The sequence below is a fragment of the Tursiops truncatus genome, chromosome 11 (assembly GCF_011762595.2).
Source record: "Tursiops truncatus isolate mTurTru1 chromosome 11, mTurTru1.mat.Y, whole genome shotgun sequence".
In the NCBI taxonomy this organism is placed as follows: domain Eukaryota; kingdom Metazoa; phylum Chordata; class Mammalia; order Artiodactyla; family Delphinidae; genus Tursiops; species Tursiops truncatus.
Window position 1 is genome coordinate 67,077,844 of NC_047044.1, and position 21,633 is coordinate 67,099,476.

At 38.8% G+C, this 21,633-nt stretch overlaps 1 protein-coding gene across 1 annotated transcript in view; it reads left to right on the forward strand.

Moving 5' to 3' along the window:
• The window catches only part of NELL2 (neural EGFL like 2), a 375,472-nt gene that overhangs the window by 240,982 nt on the left and 112,857 nt on the right, over positions 1–21,633 (forward strand). The window contains exons 15-16 of the mRNA XM_019934581.3: positions 11,280–11,402; positions 14,165–14,260. Coding sequence (XP_019790140.1) covers positions 11,280–11,402; positions 14,165–14,260 — 219 coding nt within the window. The remainder of the gene's footprint in view (positions 1–11,279; positions 11,403–14,164; positions 14,261–21,633) is intronic.

Sequence of the window (21,633 nt, forward strand, 5' to 3'; positions counted from 1 at the left end):
TCACACTGGTCAGAATGGCCATCATTGAAAAATCTAGAAACAATAAATGCTGGAGAGGGTGTGGAGAAAAGGCAACCCTCTTGCATTGTTGGTGGGAATGTAAATTGATACAGCCACTATGGAGAACAGTATGGAGGTTCCGTAAAAAACTAAAAATAGAACTACCATACGACCGAGCAATACCACTACTGGGCTGAGAAAACCACAATTCAAAAAGAGTCATATATCACAATGTTCATTGCAGCTCTATTTACAATAGTCAGGACATGGAAGCAACATAAGTGTCCATTGACAGATAAATGGATAAAGAAGATGTGGCACATATATACAGTGGAATATTACTCAGCCATAAAAAGAAACGTAATTGAGTTATTTGTAGTGAGGTGGATTGACCTAGAGTCTGTCATACAGAGTGAAGTAAGTCAGAAAGAGAAATACAAATACCATATGCTAACACATATATATGGAATCTAAAAGACAAAAAGAAAGGTTCTGAAGAACCTAGAGGCAGGACAGGAATAAAGATGCAGACGTAGAGAATGGACTTGAGGACACGGGGAGGGGGAAGGGTAAGCTGGGATGAAGTGAGAGAGTGGCATGGACTTATATACACTACCGAATGTAAAATAGCTAGTAGGAATCAGACAGAGAGATCAGCTTGGTATTTTGTGACCACCTAGAGAGATGGGATAAGGAGGGTGGGAGGGAGATGCAAAAGGGAGGAGATATGGGGATAATTGTATATGTGTAGCGGATTCACTTTGTTATAAAGCAGAAACAAACACAACATTGTAAAGCAATTATACCCTAATAAAGATGTTAAAAAAATAGTAATTAAGGTAAGATTTGACAGCTAGCAAAAGGCAGAGCTGGGATCTGAACTGAGGTACGCTGACTCCAAAGTCCTTACTCTTAATACTACTATTGTGGCTTTTAAATGCTGTGATGGAGTTAAGCACAAGGCTTCATGGGTCCTAAGGGGCTCAGCTAAATTAGACTGATGGAGTTTTAAGGAAGGTTTTCTGAAGAAAGAATCATATTTGATCTGAGTGGGAGGTGAGTAGGAGAGGTAGACAAAGAAAGTGGCGAAGGACCTTTGGGGCAAAAAGCAAGGATGCATGTGTGAAATATACAGGGATTGTCTGGTATGATCCTTGGCCTTTAGTAGAATCTCAATTAATGTCATCATTACTAAGTAGCTGCCATGGGGGAGTTATAAATGATGCAGTATGGTAAGAGCAAAATGTCATAATGAAAGTCTTAACGAGTAGACGGTGCCTTGATGGCTAGTTAAAACAATGGGATGTCACTAGAAAAATTGAGAAGAAGAGAATGGGGGAGAGATAGACAATATCAGTTTTTATTTGAAAAGTCATTCTGGTAATGCTTTGGAAACGTACAAAACTGGGGGCAGCATTGTCATAATGAGACTAGCGCAGTAATCCAAAGGAGATATCTCGTGCCCAAATATGGGCAGCTGCAGAGCAGTGGGTATGGAGATGGGGGATGGGGATGAGAATTGCCAAGGAAGTAGAATCCGGATGAATTGGTCCCTGGATGCAGTGAGTGGGAGGAAGTGCAGAGAGGTCTGTGGTGACTCCCAGATTCCTGGTTTGGGAGGAAGAAAGGCTTATTGGTACACGTAGCTACAGATTCAGCTGTGGGTGGGAAACCTGAGGATGTTCTTTCCTGATGACCTGGTGGTTTTCTGTGAAGTTGTTGGGAGGTTATGTGCCAAGAGTGAGGGAATGTGAATGGGGCAGGCATTTTAAGAGAAAGCAGCAAAGCTGCTGAGGGGAATGGAAGAGAAAGCAGGGGATGTACAGAATTGTCACTACAGGATACATACCTTGAACAGTTTGCATTAGCAGATCTCTGAATGTTTTACATGTTAGAGACGTACATTATGGTGATTGATTCACTCATTAACAAACAGTCACTGGAGATCAATTTTGTGCCAGTCATTTTGTTGGATGTTGGGGGCGATTGACGAATTAGACCCAAGGCTTTAGCATCTAGGTGGTTATCTGACAGATTTGGGGTGGGGAATTTTTGCTTGGTTTCTTGTCACCGTCAGTAGAGTAAATTCAATTTCCTAATATGATCTTTGCTTTTATATTTTAACTTCTCAATTCTATTTTCTTCTTTTCCATAAAAACCAAATCAAACCAAACTAAAACAGGAATAACAGAATCCCTAAAGAAGCCCTCTTATTTCTATTCAACTCACCACCATCTTCCCAGTCACCCACATTTGAAACCTGAGCTATTTTTAATACCTTTCTTTCTTTTGACTCAAAAATAGATTCACTGTGGGGTGCATTAGTTCTGTGTTTAAATCTGTCCGTCTTTCTCCATCACTGTGGTCCATTCTATTGCAGGCTCTCTTTTCAACACAGTTTCATTCCACAAAACATAGGAACTGGGCTGTGTAAAATGAGCAAGACATGATTGCTGCCTTAAAGGGATTTGAATCTTATGATCTGGGGGGATAGCTTCTCAGCTCTTCTTCCTATGTCCTTGTAGTGCTTCCTTATGCTGTGCAGGTGCATTACCCAACACAGTGCTGGGCGGATAATAAGCGCTCAGTTTCCGTCTATTTGCTTTCTTCCATTTCCACTTGCCCTCCTCCTCCCCTTCCTCTTCCTTATCCCTTTGTTTTGCCTCTCAGTGTTGCACAGACTCTTTTCTCAACTCTCAGTAATGATCTAACTCTGATTCAAAAGGAGAAGAATAAAAGGAAGAAAGAAGGATTAAGGAGAGAGAGGGAGGCTGGCTTGCTAACACGGGACTCCTACTTTGTCAAGGAAAGTTAGCCTCTCCTCATCTGCATATTACAGTTAATTTCCCTAAAAATCAACTTTAATTTTATCATTCCACCTTTTATTGTACAGGGGGAAGTGGCTATTTGTTGCCCACCAGATAAAATCACGCCGTATTCCTGAGCTGTTCACACTGTTCCTTACTGTCCTGTCAGTCATCACCTATGCCAGCTCAACCGCTGAATAGCCCTACCGTACCCCATGCTTTTGTCTTTTGCATGCATGCTCTCTCCATATGGAATACTTGTTCCCATCTTTATCCTTTTCCTGTTAAAACCCTTCCTATCTTTTAAGACTCACTTTTTTGGCCTATTTGTTATAGGACACTTTCCCAGGATTATGGGAATACCACTCAGTCGATCTTCATCTCTTCGTCTTTAAGCCTTTTGAAATCTTTGTTTATAGGTTGTAGTTGTTTCAAACATTGAAGGCTCTTGGCCTTGTCACTTCCTAGCTGTGTGATCTTGGGCAAGATGCGTCCTTGCTCTGGGAAAGCTCTCTATTCCTATTTGTAAAATAAGAGTCATAATAGTACTGACCTAAAAAGGTTTTTGTGAAGGCTGAAGGGGGTAATGCATATAAAACACTTAGTGCAGGTCTTTATAGCATGTAGTAAGCACTTAAAAATTAGCTATTGTCATTATTACTGGTATTTTCTCTCTTACAGCACTAAACAATGGCTGCAGTATGTCACAGTTGTTATCTATTCACATCACCCATCCTGTAATAGTTCAAAAGTTTCTTGAGGTCACAAATCCCATTTTGATGCATCTTTGCCTCTTCCGGAGCACTAGAGTCACACAGCAGAAGTTTCATAAATGTGTGTTGAAAGAACAAATGAAAACTATCTGACTGATGGTTCAAAGTATTTTGTTGCCCTACAATGTGTTCAGACAAAGCTTATTTCCTGAAACACCAAATAGGACAAAGCAAGATTTTGCCATAAAAATAGAATTTGAATTACTTTGTGAAATTACTGTAAGGGTAGAGAGGAAATTTGAGTGTGCTTTGGTTGTTAAGATTCTTGATCAAATAGGGATTAGGCAAGGAGGCTGAACATACAGTGGAAAGACTAGAAGAAAGTAAACCAAGCATGTCGGAGGAAGGAAATCTGAACAAATTCCGAGTTGCTGAACAAACTGAAGAATAACAAGGAGTCAGTATTGAATTGGTGTGGTCAATGAACAGGAAACTTGAGTAGTGAACAAGAAACGCTTGGGTGTTAAAAATGAGTTTTAGTGGGTTTGCTGCTGTTGTAGACATTGAGCAAGTTTAAAGTATAATTTCTTATAGTTACTTGAATAGTGTTAAAAGTAAAAGTAGATTTCTGTTAAAATGACATTGTACTAAATAGATTTTTCTCTATAATGTAAAGTGAGTAAATAAGGTAACCATAAGAAACAAAATGAACAGCTTTGGGTAAGCATGATAGAGGTTTCTTTTTCCTTAATATAACCATTGAAAGTTATTTCAGTGGAATTTTGGAAACCAGAAAAATGTCCAAAATGTATTTGATTTCAGAGAAGATTATGAAGAGAGCAAATTCTGTGAGACATTTAGGTTTTGCAAATTGAAATAGAGGACATCGTCTGGCTAATAATGACAAAATGAATTTTCCCACTGAAGTGGATAATAAGATGAGAAAGTAACTAATAGTTGTTGAGTGTCTATGATTTGCCAGGGTGCTTACATTCATCATTGAAGTTTATTCTTTGTAACAGTTCCCTAACATAGGTCTTAATTTTTTCATTTTGAACTTAGAAAGATCAGCTAACTTTCACACGGCTACTGAGAACTTAGGATAAAATAGCATCTCAAAGCCTGTCTGGAAAGCGTATGTGTCACACTGCCTCCCTGCTATTGCTTATTAAAATAGTACATAATTTTCTCATAGTTCTACTTTGTCTTCATATTTACTTAGGGCCCTAGTACAGAACAGCTGATGGAGGATATTTTAAGCTAATGAATTGTAACGATCATCCTTACGAAGCAGTAATCATGAGGACAAATGTTTTGATTTCAGGAATGTGTCTTGCTGGTGGCAGTGAGCACAATATTGTTCTTCAATACCAGACCACTAAATATCTGTGGAGGGGAAGGAAGGAGGGGTAAGAAGGAAGGAAGGAATTCCAGTTCTTTCCAATAAACCCCCAAACTATCTAGTAATCGTTGAGTTGTGATAGAGAACATTCTTTATTTTCAGTTTGTACTCACTTTGAAAAGACCTGCCATAGAATAATTATCTTGTGAATGTACTAAGGAACTGTGGTTAAGTCCAAAGAGTTGTTTCATTTGAGAAATAGAGATGGCATATATTATCCGGGGACTCACCATTCTTTTCAGAGTAAATTAAGAGATCTCATTTGCAGACCCATGGGCTGTCTTGTTCTGAAGCTCTTCACAGGCCAGTACACATAACTACACACTGACTTTGGTGGGGACACATGTGAGTGAAACTCATGGATGAACTGCTGCAAACCTCATTGATATGTTAAGGCAAGCAATCTGGTCTCTGGAAATATAAGAGGAAAGTAACCAAGCACCTCTTCACTTTTGAGATAAACCACCCATCTGAGCATCCAGTTTGATAGTGTTATCAATAAACTGGGATTATTACACTTCCATTGGCTTCCTTGCTCCAAGACTTATTCAGTCTTAAGCCTGAGGGAGCTTGTTCCCAGGTTAAGACCTGAGGTAGATTGTCACTAGGTTTAGAGCCATATCCTGCTACATTCTAAGAGAGAATTTGCTCACTGTAAATTTATATTCCAGGAAACACTTGGGTCAGGGAAAGTGAAACAGTTTTCTTTGTGGAACTTACCCCTGTATGTTGTGATAGCTGCTGTTTTCCCAACATTTCTAGATTTGGAAAGGAAAGTAGAAGATGCAGCATAGACAATATAATTCTTGTGACTGGAGAAATCTATCAGAGGAAAAGAAAGATTCTCTGAGGCTATTGGGCCAGCTATGAAGCTATATTACATTCTGTTACCAGAAGAGTGGAATTTGCTGTGTAAAAGTGTCAACCCAAGGATCTAGTATATTGCTGGGGGATATAAAACAGAATTCTCGAGAAGCAGTGGACAGTGTTACTAGGGCCTGACCACTGGTATCAGAGGAGAGGACTCTTGGACATTGGAGTTATCTGGTTGCCAAACTACATTACGGTTGAGTTTCCAGAGATTTTTAAGCTGGGGGAATTAGTGCTGGAGTCCAAGTTCTGTGAGCTGGTTACTTTGTTTTTCAGGTGTTTGTACTTGACCATATTGATATCTTCCTTTTCTTTTGAAAACATCTCTCAACTGTGTGAAAATGTGGATTTTAATATGAACAGAAATTACCTCAGTGCTTTGCCCTAGGAGTTCTATAATTTTTAATAAGGCTCCTGTAAGGTTAAAAGATACTAGAAAATACAATAAAGAGATGATAACTTCCTAATTGTGAAACATTAGAAGACTTGTAATGTGTAAACATTCAAAACCTCTGGATAATTACAAAAAAGAACACTAGGTTAAAAAAATAGATCAGGGAAAACCTACGCATAAAATGTCAGGAGGCCCTATTGCATAGCAATCAATAACCTAGCTTTTGGAGTCAGATGTTGTGATTCACAGCTCTACCACCTACCAAGCTGTGTGATCTCAGGCGAGATGCTTAGCTTCTATAAGCCAAGTTTAATTTTCTGAAAAATAATGTTTCCTAATTAATATGAGGATTAAATGAGATAGTGTATATTACAAAGTATGTGGTATGCAAGCACTGAAATAGAACTAGGATTATTACAAGTCATTCAGGGTCAGTCAAATTTGTAAGAGACTCAAGATTCCAAAAACAAAAGAAGCAAAGTATGTAAATGCTGTTTCAGCTTGGAACCCGCCTCTTCCCCACACATGCATAAAGAATATCCATGCCAAATGCTCTGCTCTCCATGAAGTCAGTCGTGCATTCCCACCTGACCCAACTAGAAATGACTCCCTCCCTTGATCTCTATGACCTTTTAAAACAGAGATTACTTCCTTGCTTCAGCATTTCTCATAATGAAGCCATGCGCTAAAGGCACTTGTGTTTTTGTCTTATCTCCCCAACTAAACTATAAGCTTTGTGAGGATAGCTACTATTTATAATCATACTTTTAATCCTGAAAAGATCCTAAAACACAATAGACATTGAAGAAAATTGTATGTAATTGAAATGTAGATATATTTAAATTGCTTTTCACTCCTCTTTTCTGTAGTATTTGCCTTTTGTATCATAGTGAAATTCTTGAATAGAACATGTGCTATGTGTATTGCATGTCTGTGCTGAAATCATAGTGAGAAAAGCTATATGAATTTTAGGATGGCTGTCTTGTCTCTAGATAGTACATTCATTCTGGAAACAGCTCAATATGAACACCAATTTTAAAATCCAATTTGAATCCAACTCTATGTCATTCTGACTGATGATCTGTTGGGTGTTGAGTCTTAAAATGATTTTAGATACATTAACTTAAACAGGTTAGGAGTTAATCAGTGAAACTGAAGTATTATTATATGTAACATCTGCGTTTAGATAAATTCAAATGTGTATACTATTACTTTATTTTCATAGAGGAATTTTACTATACTGACCCTTGTCACTGGTATGAAATCAGTTTCACATAGTATGTAAAGAGGCAGAGCATACAAAATATGGCACTCGGGACAAATCTTTGCTAGCTCTCACTGTAACATTATCTATTCTGTATATAAGGTACTGTAATAATTGACACCCATACTACTTTTGTTTAGAACTGTTGAGGGGTGATGTTTTCTTTCTATAACTTTTTTCCTTTTTTCCATTTTATTTAAATTTAAAATTCATAGGTACAAAAGTGTTTAAATTTTGATTAAAATTATTATATGCTAATATTTTTAAAGAAAAGAAAAAGAAAGGGGTGCATTCAGTTTCAATCCCAACTGTTGTTTGGACTGTCATGTCACATGAACAGTGACATTTTATCTGAGGATATGAAGATAGCATTGGATCTTATGGATTGGATATTCTGAACATCAGATCTGATGTGTCTCCTTTTCAATATATGTGAAATAAAACTTAGAAGTCATTCACAGTTATATCCTGACATGCTCTTGTCAAACACTGGAATGTTTGAATGATTTAAATTCTGTCTTAATATTTTCCTCCTTATTTTATTTAATTTTATGTATTATATGTTAAAAATGTTGAAGGAAGTATTAAAAATGGATAGGCTGACTGGTGGGTCGGTGGTGGAGTCCTTAGGGGTATGTCAGTCAGGGAAACAGTAAGAAGTTGACATTTGACCAAAAGTCGATATGGAGCAGCAATAATTAACTATTTATTGAGATGACCTTATAGAATATTTGCTCCTTGCTTCATTCACATTCTCTTTTTTAAAGGGCTGTCAAAGTTAGTTCTGTGAGATTACAGTACAGGCATTTTAAAAGGCTTTTCTTAAGATCACAGTTTAGTTGATAATTGTGAGTAGAACCAACTTTATTTTAAGTAGTTTGAAAAAAATTAAAGTGACAATATAAAAGAATTAATACTTTCTGTTTTCAGAATATGTCCTGCTATCTTAATTAATAGTTGAAATATCCCAAACCAAATAAAACACCACCATAGTAAAATCAGTAAAAAAACAGCTTAGGTTTCGGTAGCTTTCCATTTGGTGTCTAGTCTCCAATTGAACAAATTGGGATTGACTTGAATGATAACGGTACAGGAAGTACGTCCTTTGGCTGAGTTGGGTCTTCTTTGGTGCGTGCAGGCTTTCTCTAGTTGCGGCAAGCAGGGGCCACTCTTCGTTGCAGTGCATGGGCTTCTCATTGCGGTGGCTTCTTTTGTTGCAGAGCACGGGCTCTAGGCACACGGGCCTCAGTAGTTGTGGCTCAAAGGCTCTAGAGTGCAGGCTCAGTAGTTGTGGCGCACGGGCTTAGTTGCTCCGCGGCATGTGGGATCTTCCCGGACCAGGGCTCGAACCTGTGTCCCCTGCATTGGCAGGCAGATTCTTAACCACTGCACCACCAGGGAAGTCCCTGGTCACTCATTCTTTCAGTCATTTATTCAAGACACTTTCTTTGAATGTTGAAATGAAATTCAAAGAAAAATATAAAATTCTTCTCCAAAAATTCGCACTCCCGGGTGGGGCATGAAAATAGAGAAGCAAGGAGAAGTAGACACTTAGGATAAAATATAGTAAAACAGCCTTGTATCTGGTGCTAGGGAAAACAGACAGAAGCCCCAGCTCTGTGGGAGGGGGAGAGAAAGGTGTTTTCACAGAAGACATGCCATTTTAGTGTAATCTTTAAAAGTATTAAGGGTTTTCCAGGAGAATCCATGGGGCAGGCGCTGCAGCCAGAGGGAACAATATATGTACAGGTGCGCGCCAGTGCATTTAAAAACCTGAAAATCGTCTTCACCCGTGAGTTGCTTAGAAGCCACTTATTCATTTCAGTGGCCGCCGAGAGTAAAGGACAAACCAGATTCCAGGTTGTGTAATTAGTTAACATTTGTTGAACATTATACTGGTTGCTAAACTGAATCTTGTTAGGCCCTTCCTCTACCCAGTGAGTACCGTCTAATTAAGAGGGCAACCAAGGCGGGATGAAAACAACATCAAATCAATCAGCAGCTGTCTTTAAAGGGCCCCACGGCTGTCTGTATAGAGATTTATAGATTAACTGCAGCACTTTGAATTGCAGTGGGAAGAAAATTGGCAGCAGCTGCAGACTTCACAGTGTGGCTTTATTTTGCTTCAGGCAGCTGAACCCAGAAGTAGGTGGGCTACCCATTCTGGTCCCTCCAATATTTAATAGTCTCCAAGGGTATCCCCAATAGGACACCCATGTGTAATCCAGCCATTTCCTAAGCTATCATCAATATGCATGAATTTATTAAAAACTCTGAAATATTCTGATTCTAGATAATAAAGGTGGAATTTTATACAATTTGGGGAAATTCAGCCAGGAATTTGGAGAATATCTATTTGTGTAATTCTAAAACCTTAGTGATTGAAATCTGTCTGAAAGGTAATTGGGAACAATCTTTATAGATTTTATTATAGGCCTATAGCTAAAACTATCATAACTTTGTGCTTGCGTAACACAGGACATAGAATCATGAAATGTTAATCTTTATTTTTTAAAAATAAAACAAAGAGCATTCTATTTTAGTATTATAGTTAAGTGATTTTAGTCTAATCTCAACTACGTATGTCAAAGGCAATTTTTTTTTCAAAAGTACAGGTACAGTACTATTATGTTGTCTAGAATAATATATACGTAGATACATATTGTTTGGAATGCAAAAAGTTCTAAAGTGAAAAAGCAATATTTCTTTTTGCTTTGATTATTTATATCATAGTGAATTAATGGCTCGATCAATGTAAGTGTATTAAAATATATATTTAATTTTAGACCTAAATACTATTTATGTAAGAGACTGGGTAATAAGTAGTGAGGCTGTAGGGATTTTAGATGGCTGAACTAACTTGTATGCATTTCCTCACTTGTATTTCATTTCCTACTCATCTTGATTTCGATGTTAGATCTGTTTTCTTTCTCACATTTACTGTATTTATTCCTCACACTTACAGTTTTGCTAACACTGAGCTAGCATTCTGAAGTTGCCTAATATTTCCATGAACTTGGTCAGGCTACTGAAGCACTCTGAGCCACCACTGACACATCTTTAAAATGGTGATAATGACATTGGTTCTGCCTCTCTCACAGCGGGACTGTGAGAATCAAATGATTCAGTGCTTTTGAAAGTGTCAAGTTACACACAGTTAAAGGAGGTATATTGATTGTATATCTCAGAGTTTGCATTTGCACATATTATAAAGGCAAGTTTTAGTCTTTTTTAATAAAACTGTGGTACTTCCTTTGCAGAAAGAGGGAACTTACTAAGAAACTCAGATATTCCCCCAGCAGTTTGCACGTGTATCTTTATGCCTGCAAGTGTGAATGTAGATGCTAACTGCATCTAATTCCACAGGGCTTCAAGTCCATTATCCTGCAGGTCAGGATTCATGGAGCAATACAGTTACACATCCTTTCCTATCACCCTTTCCATGCTGCAGGAAAAAGTTAGGTAGCAGACTTATATCATGAGATAATTCCCCAAATATTAACCGCTGAGACTGTAAACAGCTGGCTCTGGGATCTACTTCTGAGAATTAATCCCCATCCTTCCCCCTCCTCTCCTTCTATTCCTTGCTACTATTGGTGGGCCTTGTATCCAAATCCTTTTGTGTTTAAGGTTTGTGGATGTGTACACTGTGTATGTACTTCAAGAGGAGTATACAGTACGTCAAAATACAAGCTCTTCTTTAATAGGTAATTTGTGTATGTCTGTGTTGGAAAGAAATAGCATACAATAACAAAGATGAAGGTGCAATTTAAAGCACAGTCGTTTTGAAAATCTGTCTTTGAGTAACAAAAACGTATCCTCATTTCAGAACATGATGAGTGTGTCACAAATCAGCACAACTGTGATGAAAATGCTTTATGCTTCAACACTGTCGGAGGACACAACTGCGTTTGCAAGCCAGGCTATACCGGCAATGGAACTACGTGCAAAGGTAAAAGATTTAAGTGCTGGCCCCTCTTCCATTAGGGATAATGCAATCCGTCTCTCCCTCCCTCCACCCTTTCTCATCACTGTTACCTGCCTTCTGGGTACATCCCACAGACATTGAGAACTTTGAAGTGTAGCTCATGGGCTTCCTCTTGGATTACGTCAGTGTTTAAATGGCCAAACTGTTCAACAACTCTGATCTGATGCTCCATGACCTCAACCACAGTGGTTTCCACCTCTATTCCTCCCTAGTGGAATCATAGCCATAATCACGTCCTGGGCATTTTTGTACAGAACTACTCCACTCTAGAAATCTAAACTTTAGCTTTTTATTATCTAACCCCACGTCCTTCTGCTTCCAGTTTGCCCACTCTGTTCTTTCCACAGTTTTTCATCTTTAATCTCTCTGACCTGTCCTTTTCATCCAGATTCCCAGTCTCCTCCCAGGTTCCGATATTTCTTTTTGAGTCCAAACATTACAGCTGTATTTTTTTCGGCAGCCCTATCAACCCATGTTTCACTACCATGATCCACTGTGAAGTATCTATGTGGGGTCAGTCTGAGAGCTCTTCTTCTCTGCTCTCTCTCTCTTGAGCTAAATACTAATTAACTGGGAATTTTAGGTTTCTATGTGTTATCATTTCCCATTTTGCCTGGTTTGTCATTACCAGTCAATAATTCTCAGGTTTTCATTTCCATCAGCGGATATTCCGGCTGTAGTCCACCATCATCCCATTAATTCACTCTTTTATCCATGCCCTCATTTTCCTTCATCAGATGAGCTTCCCTCCCACTTCGAAAGGAAAACGGAGGTTCTATTCTGGAAACTCCGCCAACTTCCATAGGATAAAGCCCATATTCCTTATTACCTCATATAGATTTATTTATCATTTGTCTAATTCAGGCATTTTAAGCTTCAAAACTGGTCCATTCCTCAAATGTACTGTGTTCATTATCCTGGAGTTTAAATTAATTTTCTTTGTTACATGTATATGGGAGACAGGAGATAACAAGGAATTGTTACTAATGCCATGTCCTTTGGTCATGACTTTCAGACCTGGTCTACAGTCATACAGTGGATGCAGATAGGGAGGGGCCAGAGGATTACTCTGTCAAAGTCTATGGAAATCTGTAGTTTAGAGCATTGTAAAGGCCTGCGCATATGGGAGTCTAAATCCCACAAAGATTTCCTCAGAAACTGGATGGATCCTGAGGAAAGCTAGATTTTCAAGTCCATAGATGGTATAAATGCACCCTTAGGACTTCCCCAAAGCATCTGGATGTTCAGAGAGTTAAGATTTCATCTGGGAGCCCAACAGCTTCTCACTCTTATTTGCATTTGACTCTCACTCCTTATTAATGTGAAAAATAAAGTTTATAGCGTAAAGAATTCTTGAAGCCATGAGAAGATGCAGACAGATAATTCTTATCTTTGAAGGAAGGAGAACTTTCCAGTGTCTATAAATTTCTTCTGGAAATTAGGACTATAGGTTGCCTGAGTAAAGACTCTCTGTTCCTGTGTGTGTCTCTGCTGGGAACGTCAAAAGCTGAGAGAGAAGTAGTTTAGCTGTAGGATCTGAATCACTGAGTCCTATTCTCTATCAAGAGGCTGCAACCTTGCAAATTACTCCAAGGAGGATATACACATGGTCTGCTGGGTGTACCCTTTCTTTTCATGAGGCTTCAATTCCTAATCTCTTTGCAAGTTCTTGGTGACTAGGTATTGTTTTTGCCTAGGATGTAGACAGATTAAGACCTAGAACCAAAGAAGCCAAATGGCCTCTTTGGGCCCCTTCCTTTAACTCAGTAGGAGAATCTCAGATTTCTACAGTTTCCCACTCTGAGTAAGTACATCCTAACTAATTAGAGGAAGCACATGCCTGAAAACTAGAGCAAAAGCTTTTGCCCCAGGCATGGAACAGGCTGATGGAGTTCATCCACAACAGGCCTTGCCAGGCTGAGGGAACGGCCTTTGCCTTACAGAGTCAAAGAATAAGCTGAAGTGGAAACAGAAGTTTCTGAGGGTACTCCATCCTGCCCATCTTGTTTTTCTCACCTTTTCTGAGGGCGGCGCATCTCAAAAGATCACGCTTGCAGCGGCTCAGAGCTTGGCTTCTTTTTCTACTCACAGAAGAACTCCCCTCACTCACACACCCACTCTAACACAACAGGCTATGCAGTGCCTTTGCCCTTGATCCTGGATCCTGACCTATCCTTGGCAGAGGGATTCAAGACCCTTCTTGAAGACTCCTTTATCAAATTCTCATTATTGGCTAACTCATCACCAGGAATGATTTAGAACTTTTTGAAGGTTGGGGCACTTCTCTAGTATTTTGACAGTTTGGACAGTGTGTAGAATGATCAGAGCCGTATAGGATTCAATTATTTCTTATTTCCGTATCTTATTCTTTAGGTGGTGGTTTCTTCCCTTAAGAAGATGCCTAGGATAGCTGCCATTTTTTTTAGATTTAATTTCAAGCTGGATTGCTACAATGAGGTGCAATACTACTTCTGATTCCTGTTTTGTAAGGCTACTGTTTTTTGTTAAAAGAAAGCTCAGTATTTTCTTTTACAGGTGAAATACTTAACATTGGAAAGAGTACTATTCTACAAATGGTGTTGAAATTTCTTACCTATATGGAAAGTATTATTTGAATATGAAATTATAATAGCATTTATATCAAAGGCAATAAAGAAAAGCTAGTTTGGAGTATCTTGAACCACTTCCTTCTAAAGTGCTAAAATTATGTATCTGAATTATTGCAGCGTTTTGCAAAGATGGCTGTAGGAACGGAGGAGCTTGCATTGCCGCTAATGTGTGTGGCTGCCCACAAGGCTTCACCGGGCGCAGCTGTGAAACGGGTAAGAATATCATACCATCTCCTAGAAGATGGAGTTTTACGCCCATGTATAAAGGAACCCGAGAGGAAGATAATGTTTCAAGTGGGCTTTCAAAGCATGGCACTTGCTATTAACACAGAAGCTTAGGAGGCAGGAGGTGGGAAGTTTCAGTGAGGCGTCGTCACTGGGCGTTTGCCCAAAGTCACTCTAAGGAGGTTTTGCAGCTATTATAACTAGAAGTATATTGAACTTTTTCAGAAAAATATGTTGGATTACCCAGGATTTTATGACTTCATAGTTCACTTTACTCATTTGGAGCCCAGTTTTCCCGGAATCTATATGCCCATATTAAAGCATAGGATTCAAGCTTATGGCCAGCTCGCTTCCTGGGACACACTACTTCCTGCCTCCACATTTGAGAATTTTTAATACATTTTTACCTGGTCCATTTAATATTTGTTCATTGTTGTCTGTTTACAAAGTGTTTAAAGTTTTCTGCCCCTTAATTATTCCTCATCCAAGTCTGTCCTGAACTTACTCTTTCTGATAGATACTAATACTAGAAACTTTTAAAAATATTAAAATATATATATATGTGTAGTCTATATATAGCTTATGACTGAAAGTAAGATGTTTTGTCCATTGAAAACACACCTTGAGAATTTAAAAAGTGCCTTGAGTATTAGCCCCTAATTAAAATCATATCAGTAGTAGTTTTGGTTTCTTTGGGTTAAGTGGGTTCTAACAGCAGATGACCTCACAAAGTCTGATTATTCTCCCTAAGAGAAAGCTGCTGCCACCAGTGATTAGTGGTTACCACCTCCTCTTGCTTTCCATAAATCTCAGTGCAGTAGATGCAGTGAATGTCCTGTCTCCATCCCACCTGCAGTCATCGGGTTTAATAAATACACTGATCAGAACGTGAGACAGAAAATGCTCTGGTCCATTTGAGAAGTGAAAAGTTTACTGAATAAGTACTGCCACTGAGCACAGAAGGATGCTCACAAAAGGATCACTACATCCTTTCTTTCTGCAAGTACCTCTAAGTGGTGCTTTTCAAACTTCAGTGACTAACTGGTTACAAAGGTGTCTAACAGAAAATGCCTAGTGGCTGTCTTTGATATGTGGGCCTCTTTCTTAAGGAGATCATTTCCAAAATCAAGAGTTCCAAAGCTCATCGTGCATGTGAATCACCCATAGAGCTTGTTAACTTGATAAAAAATACAGATTTCTGATAATTAACTATCATAGGATTTAGTAAATCAAAATCAGGTACTTCCAGTGCAGTGGTTCTACAATGTTTCTATCCCGTGATCTCCAGTAGTACCCACACACGCATCAAGGTACACTAACAAGGTGTACATTCAGACCTATGGTAACTATGTTTCCTGAATACAGTATTTTATGCTGTTTCTGGTACGAAGTCTGGATACTGAAATAGTGGCTTTTTCAGGGAATTTCAGTGGTGTGCAATTTTGAAATAAAGGCTGTCCCAGAAAATCTGGGATGAATAATGGTCATGCTCAATCCTGCGTATCATTTCCCCACTAAAAAAAAATTATATGGAGAGATTGTGAAAGTGTGGAATGGCATAAGATTAATCTAAGCAATGTAAAATTTAAAACTGGAGTTAAAAGTAACCCAACAGAATACTTAGCTTTCTCTGTGTAGTTATCCTTGATCTTTCAGTCTGTAAGAGGACAAACACAAAATGCCAAGGGCTTTGAGAAAAATGTACGTTTAAAATCTAGTTTTACTCTTCCCTTGTTATGTGGCCTTGGGCAAGGTGCATAACTTCTGTGTCTTTTATCCTGTGTACGTCACCTTACACTTCACAGATCTCCTCGAAGATAGGTATTATCTTGGAGGTATTATCCATTTACAAACAAAAATATTGGGTTCATCATGATTTAATTTTTCTAACATCAGAGAGCTAGTAGCTGAATACTAAGGTCTTTCCACTCTCAAATCCAGGTTTTTATCTATATAATTGCTTTTCAAAGTTTCTTCTGAAGTCACTCTAATGACAGAGGAGAGAGAATGCCTCCTATCTGGGAAAATGTAATACCAACACTTGCCTTAAGGCATCTGTCCCAATTATTGCTCCAGGTTAGATCCCAATTCCTCACCTCCCAACATCACCATTTTTGTTGATGTAGTTATAAATAGAAGGTGTGCCCTTTAAAAAAATACCTTCAGATGAGAAGAGACTCATTTGAAATAATTTATTCACCCATTTATTCAACAGATGTTTAATTAGGATCTGTTATATGCTGAGCACTGATCTAGAAACAGGATATAGCAGTGAACAAAACTGAGGCCCTGTCTGCATGGAAATTATAGTGTAGTGGAACAGAGGGACTATAAACAGGAAGATAAATGTCAGGTAACAATAGGTACTGTAGGGCTTCCCTGGTGGTGCAGTGGTTGGGAGTTCGCCTGCCGATGCAGGGGACACGGGTTCGTGACCCGGTCCGGGAAGATCCCACATGCCGCAGAGTGGCTGGGCCTGTGAGCCATGGCCACTGAGCCTGCGCGACCGGAGCCTGTACTCCGCAACGGGAGAGGCCACGACAGTGAGAAGCCCGCGTACCGGAAAAAAAAAAAAAAATAGGTACTGTAAAGAAAACTAAAGCAGTTAGTATAAAATTATTTTATTAACCTCTGGACCTTACATATGATGGGTATTATTATTATTATTGATATTTACTTTATTAATAAAGGTAACTAACCTCAGCTTCTGTATCAAGTCCCAAAATTTCAGTGGTAAATATAAAAGGTGTATTGCTCATTCACATCTCAGTTTATGTTGAATGCGGTATTGAGGAGAGAGTTGAGGGGGATTGGGGTTCCTCAAACTAGGGGCCCTGGCTATTGCCATTTAGTGAAGAAGCCATACCCAGTACATGACCTCTAAAACTGCTAGAGAAGAGGACCACAGAGAAAGCACGGAAAATGCACACGTAGCGTTACTGCCTCAGGTCAGAAGTGTCCCTTCCCGTCACATACCGTTGGTAAGATCTAACCACATGGATTCAAGGGGTTAAGAAAGTGTAGCTGAGCTGAATGTCCAGGAAGATGAAACTGGTTTGGTGAGCATCAGGCCAGTCTTTTGCCATATCTGCTGTCTGTCATTGCTAGTGCAATTTACTCAAAGCAATCAAAACATTTTCTACATTTCCCTGATGTCGTCAGGACAAGGAACTCTGAGTTACTTCCTTTTTCGATCGCTGCCGTATTTATCCTCATCCCCCTGGCAGGGAGTCTCACCTTGGAATTCCTGGACCCCTGTAGGTCTATGGATGGGCTTTGGGGTCCATGAATTCCCTGAGTATCTGTGCACGTGTACATTCTTCTGCAGGGAGAACCCGGGCTCTTAAAGATTTCATATGTGTTATATGATTTCCAAATAGTTAAGAACCTCTAGAGAGAGAATCTTCAATGATTCATAAAGAGAACTAACTGCTATTTCATTCTGTGGCACGTGATACAAACCCAAATGTCCAATGTTTCTTTGGGAACCTTAAATCCAGAGACCCCAAACTGAGCTCATCGCCTCCATGTCTCCTGCCTCATGTCCTCTTCCTCTTCTGTTTCCAAAACCTGGATCTTCACTTCTATTTCCTGTTTCAGTGAGCGGCAGCCGTATCCACCCAGTTTTACCCCTTCTTCCTGCCCTCGCCCCCCCCTTCCTCCCCCTCTCCCTCCCTCCCACCAGTACTCAGGGAATCATCCCCTCACACCCCTTGCACATCCAGTCAAGTCCTTTTTGTTCTCGGTACTAGGGTCCCTTTCTTTCAAGTCTGGCTGCAGCTACAGTATTCAGGCCTCTCAGGCATCTCTCTCCAGTGCAATCTCCGCAGACTATAAAAGCCCAAATCTGATCGTATCACCCCAGACAGAAAAAAAACGTCAGTGCCTCCCATTGCCCTCGGGATAAAGGTCACGTGTCCTACCATGACCTTCAAGATTTGACCCCTGCTAATCTACCCAGCTTTCGCTTTCTTGTCCATCTGTCTCCTCTCTTCATTTCCACACCAGGCATGGAGTTTTATGGGGGTAAAGGTATAACTGGTTCACTTTTGAATCTTTGAGATATACTTTATTAGGTGCTCCACAAATATTTGTTGAATAAATAAACAAGGTGTAAATGAGGAAGAAAGAGATGATGTGGTTGCTTCCATATTTGCTGGATATTTTAAAATACTAGTTTAAAGAGGGCTTTAGGGTCATGTGGTCTTATACTTTCACGTGGCAGATGAGGTAATTATGGCACAGAGAGGTGAAGTTACTTATATATGGTGTTTAATTATAGATACAGATCTGCAATTTAGAACTCATCTTCTGATTCTTAGTCCAGTGTTTCCTTTTTCCCCCTCCTTCCCTCCCTTCCGCCCGCCCTCCCTCCCTCCCTCCCTCTCTCCCTTCCTTCCTTCCTTCCTCCCTTCCTTCTTTCCTTTCTGCCTATGCCATGGTATATGCTCAGAGGAATTCATCCTACTGTCATCACTCATGAAGTCTGTGTTTTTGTTATGCCCACCCCTTCAGCTACCAGATAATCCTGTTGTCTTTAACAGTGACTTCTGTGGCAGTTTTTCTCTCCCAAGGTAGGGAGAGCATCAGGATTGCCTAGATTGCCCATGTATAGGAATGGCATAAATGTGGCCTGCTGGAGTTGGATACTGCCTGTTAGCTTACCGAGGAGATTAATTCCTGGCCCCAGTGGTCATCTGTTGAGCCTTCACAATGGATCTCTGAGGATGACCTAAAAGGATTTACTGATTTTTTGAAAGACAATACTAATGTGCATGACATTTACCAACCCTTGTTACTTTAGTTGAAAAAGTCTCCTCTGAACCCCCTCCCCCAAATTTCTTTAGTCTATTTCTGAATCATGTGTATCTTAGTGAAATGGTTGAATCCATTTACCAATGTCACAAAAGGGCTATGTGTATGTTTTTATTGAGTAAAATTCATTTTTCATGGCCTTCTTTTTTAGCTGCTGTGTAAGGTTACCCACTTGTACAGCATAACTTCATTTTTAATTAAACATCCTAATATTCCATCATGTGGTTAACTTGGGTTTAGCAGGGTGATTATTTCTTGGATAAACTCAATAAAATGTATTAGAAATCTATGTGCTGAGGTTTAACAGCTCTATCACTGCCATGCTATGTTTATTGCACAATTGCTGAACCTCCACAAGCATGTGTCTGCTGATCTAATTAATATGCAAAGCTGTCTTATTATACTGAAAGTAAATCTTTCAGTCATGATTTACAGCATAACTCTAAAAGATTTGACAGTCCCCTATAAGTAACTGCTGACTTAAATCAAATTAAGACGCTTATAACTGGGAAAAAGTTGATATCAAATGGCAAAGCTAAAAAAAATACGCTGCAATATCAAAGAAAAGGAAATCAAACATTTTAGTGATAAATGGCTTTGTGTGTATGTGTATGTGTGTGTGTAAAATAATGGTTTTCTTGACCACAGATCAAAACATGAGATGAGATTTTAATTATTTACAGTGAGTAATTAAATGAATATAAATTTAAGTTGCATTCCTAAGTGTTTTTGTAGCTTTTTAATATCTGTAGTTTCAAGATGATAAAATGAAGCATGAGGCATATGTGAATGTTGTGAATGTTGTGAATGGTGCTTTACGTCCAAGATAACTTCAAATTGGTTGAGGTTGATTGATGTTTTAAAATTTGTATTATACTGTTACAGTATAGGTAGTAAAAATCCTTCAATTTGCTTATAGTAACAAAGTTATTTTGCCAGTAGTATGCATAGTTAGCATATATTATTAATGTCGAACTGTATTACATTTCCTGATATTGTTTAACTAGCATTTTTCATCATTAAAGGAACATATTGATTTAATTTCATGATCATGTAACTTTTTCTAAAAGGCATATTTTTTAGACGCTTACATCATTTTATATCATTTTACATAGACTGAAACAAATTCAGAAACAAAAGGAAAATTTCAAAACATTTCTTCCATAGCATACATACCTTTTTTTTTTAACCAAAATGACTCACAGTGAAATTCCATTACCAAAATGTATATCTTTTTGTGGGAGAAGAGGAGAATTTGAGTAAAACTGTTGAGCTAACATAGTTTAAACAGAAAGGAAAACTTTAAATACTTTCACTTTACCAACAACAGTGATCTTTTTTTAATATTATTCTGAATTCATTTTGCTATAGCTAAACAAATACAAACTCATACAAAAGCCATTTTCTGCCTAAGATGGAGACTCCAATCATATTTGCCGATCTTCAGACTTGGTCTCTAGTCATAAAAGTGAGTAAATTACATTTGATGAATGACTGCATAGTAATGAACTTTGGAAGAATTAGGTGTTTAGATCCCAATGTTACTTTTTCCTGTTACCAAATTAGAAACAAAAACTCTCACGAAAAGCTTTTTGACCATACCTACATATGAGTTAACTTAGGTACTTAAGACATGTCTTCTCTTTATGTTGGTGATCCTTGACTTTTTTTTTTTTTTTGCGGTACACGGGCCCCTCACTTGTGGCTTCTCCCGTTGCGGAGCACAGGCTCCGGACGCGCAGGCTCAGCGGCCATGGCTCACGGGCCCAGCCGCTCCGTGGCATGTGGGATCTTCCCGGACCGGGGCACGAACCCGTGTCCCCTGCATCGGCAGGCGGACTCTCAACCACTGCGCCACCAGGGAAGCCCCCTTGACCTCTTTTAAATAACCCTTTAATTGCTTAATGTTATGCCAAACCTTGGTTCTCCTTGAAGCATTTAACAGAGTGTTCAAGAACACAAAAATTGAGGTCAGAGCGACATCAGCCTGAGTCTAGCTCTACTGTTGACAAGCTGTGTGATCTTTTCTATGTTACTTCATTTTTTTGTGCCTTAATTTTTATGTGTATAAAATGAAGATAATAATATCTACCTCATGGGTTGTTCTGGAGATTAAAAGAAGTAATATAAGCAAGGTGCCCGGCACCATGTCTTTGATGTGGTAAGCACTCAAAAAATGATATTTGATGTGACTATATTACATATTTTAAGTAAAATGTTCATACAGAGCTGTTTGAAGCTTTTAGATGTCCTTAAATTAGCGGTATGTACCCTGAAACGTTATAAAATAAGGGTTAGGAATTAGAAATAATTCTAGTTTTCTTGACGTATTTATAAACCTGCTTTAAGTATAACTTTACTACGCTGTAATGGTTTAACATGTTTAATTTAGGAATTTGCATTCTTTACATTTACTTATAATTGCTTTATTTTAGTCCTAATGCAAATCTTTAAAAATTAATGTTTTATGGAAATTTGTCTTTGTACTATTCGAAAAGTAGTTAAAAGTTCTCAGTGTTAAATCTCAAAGTCATTCTTCCAAGTCC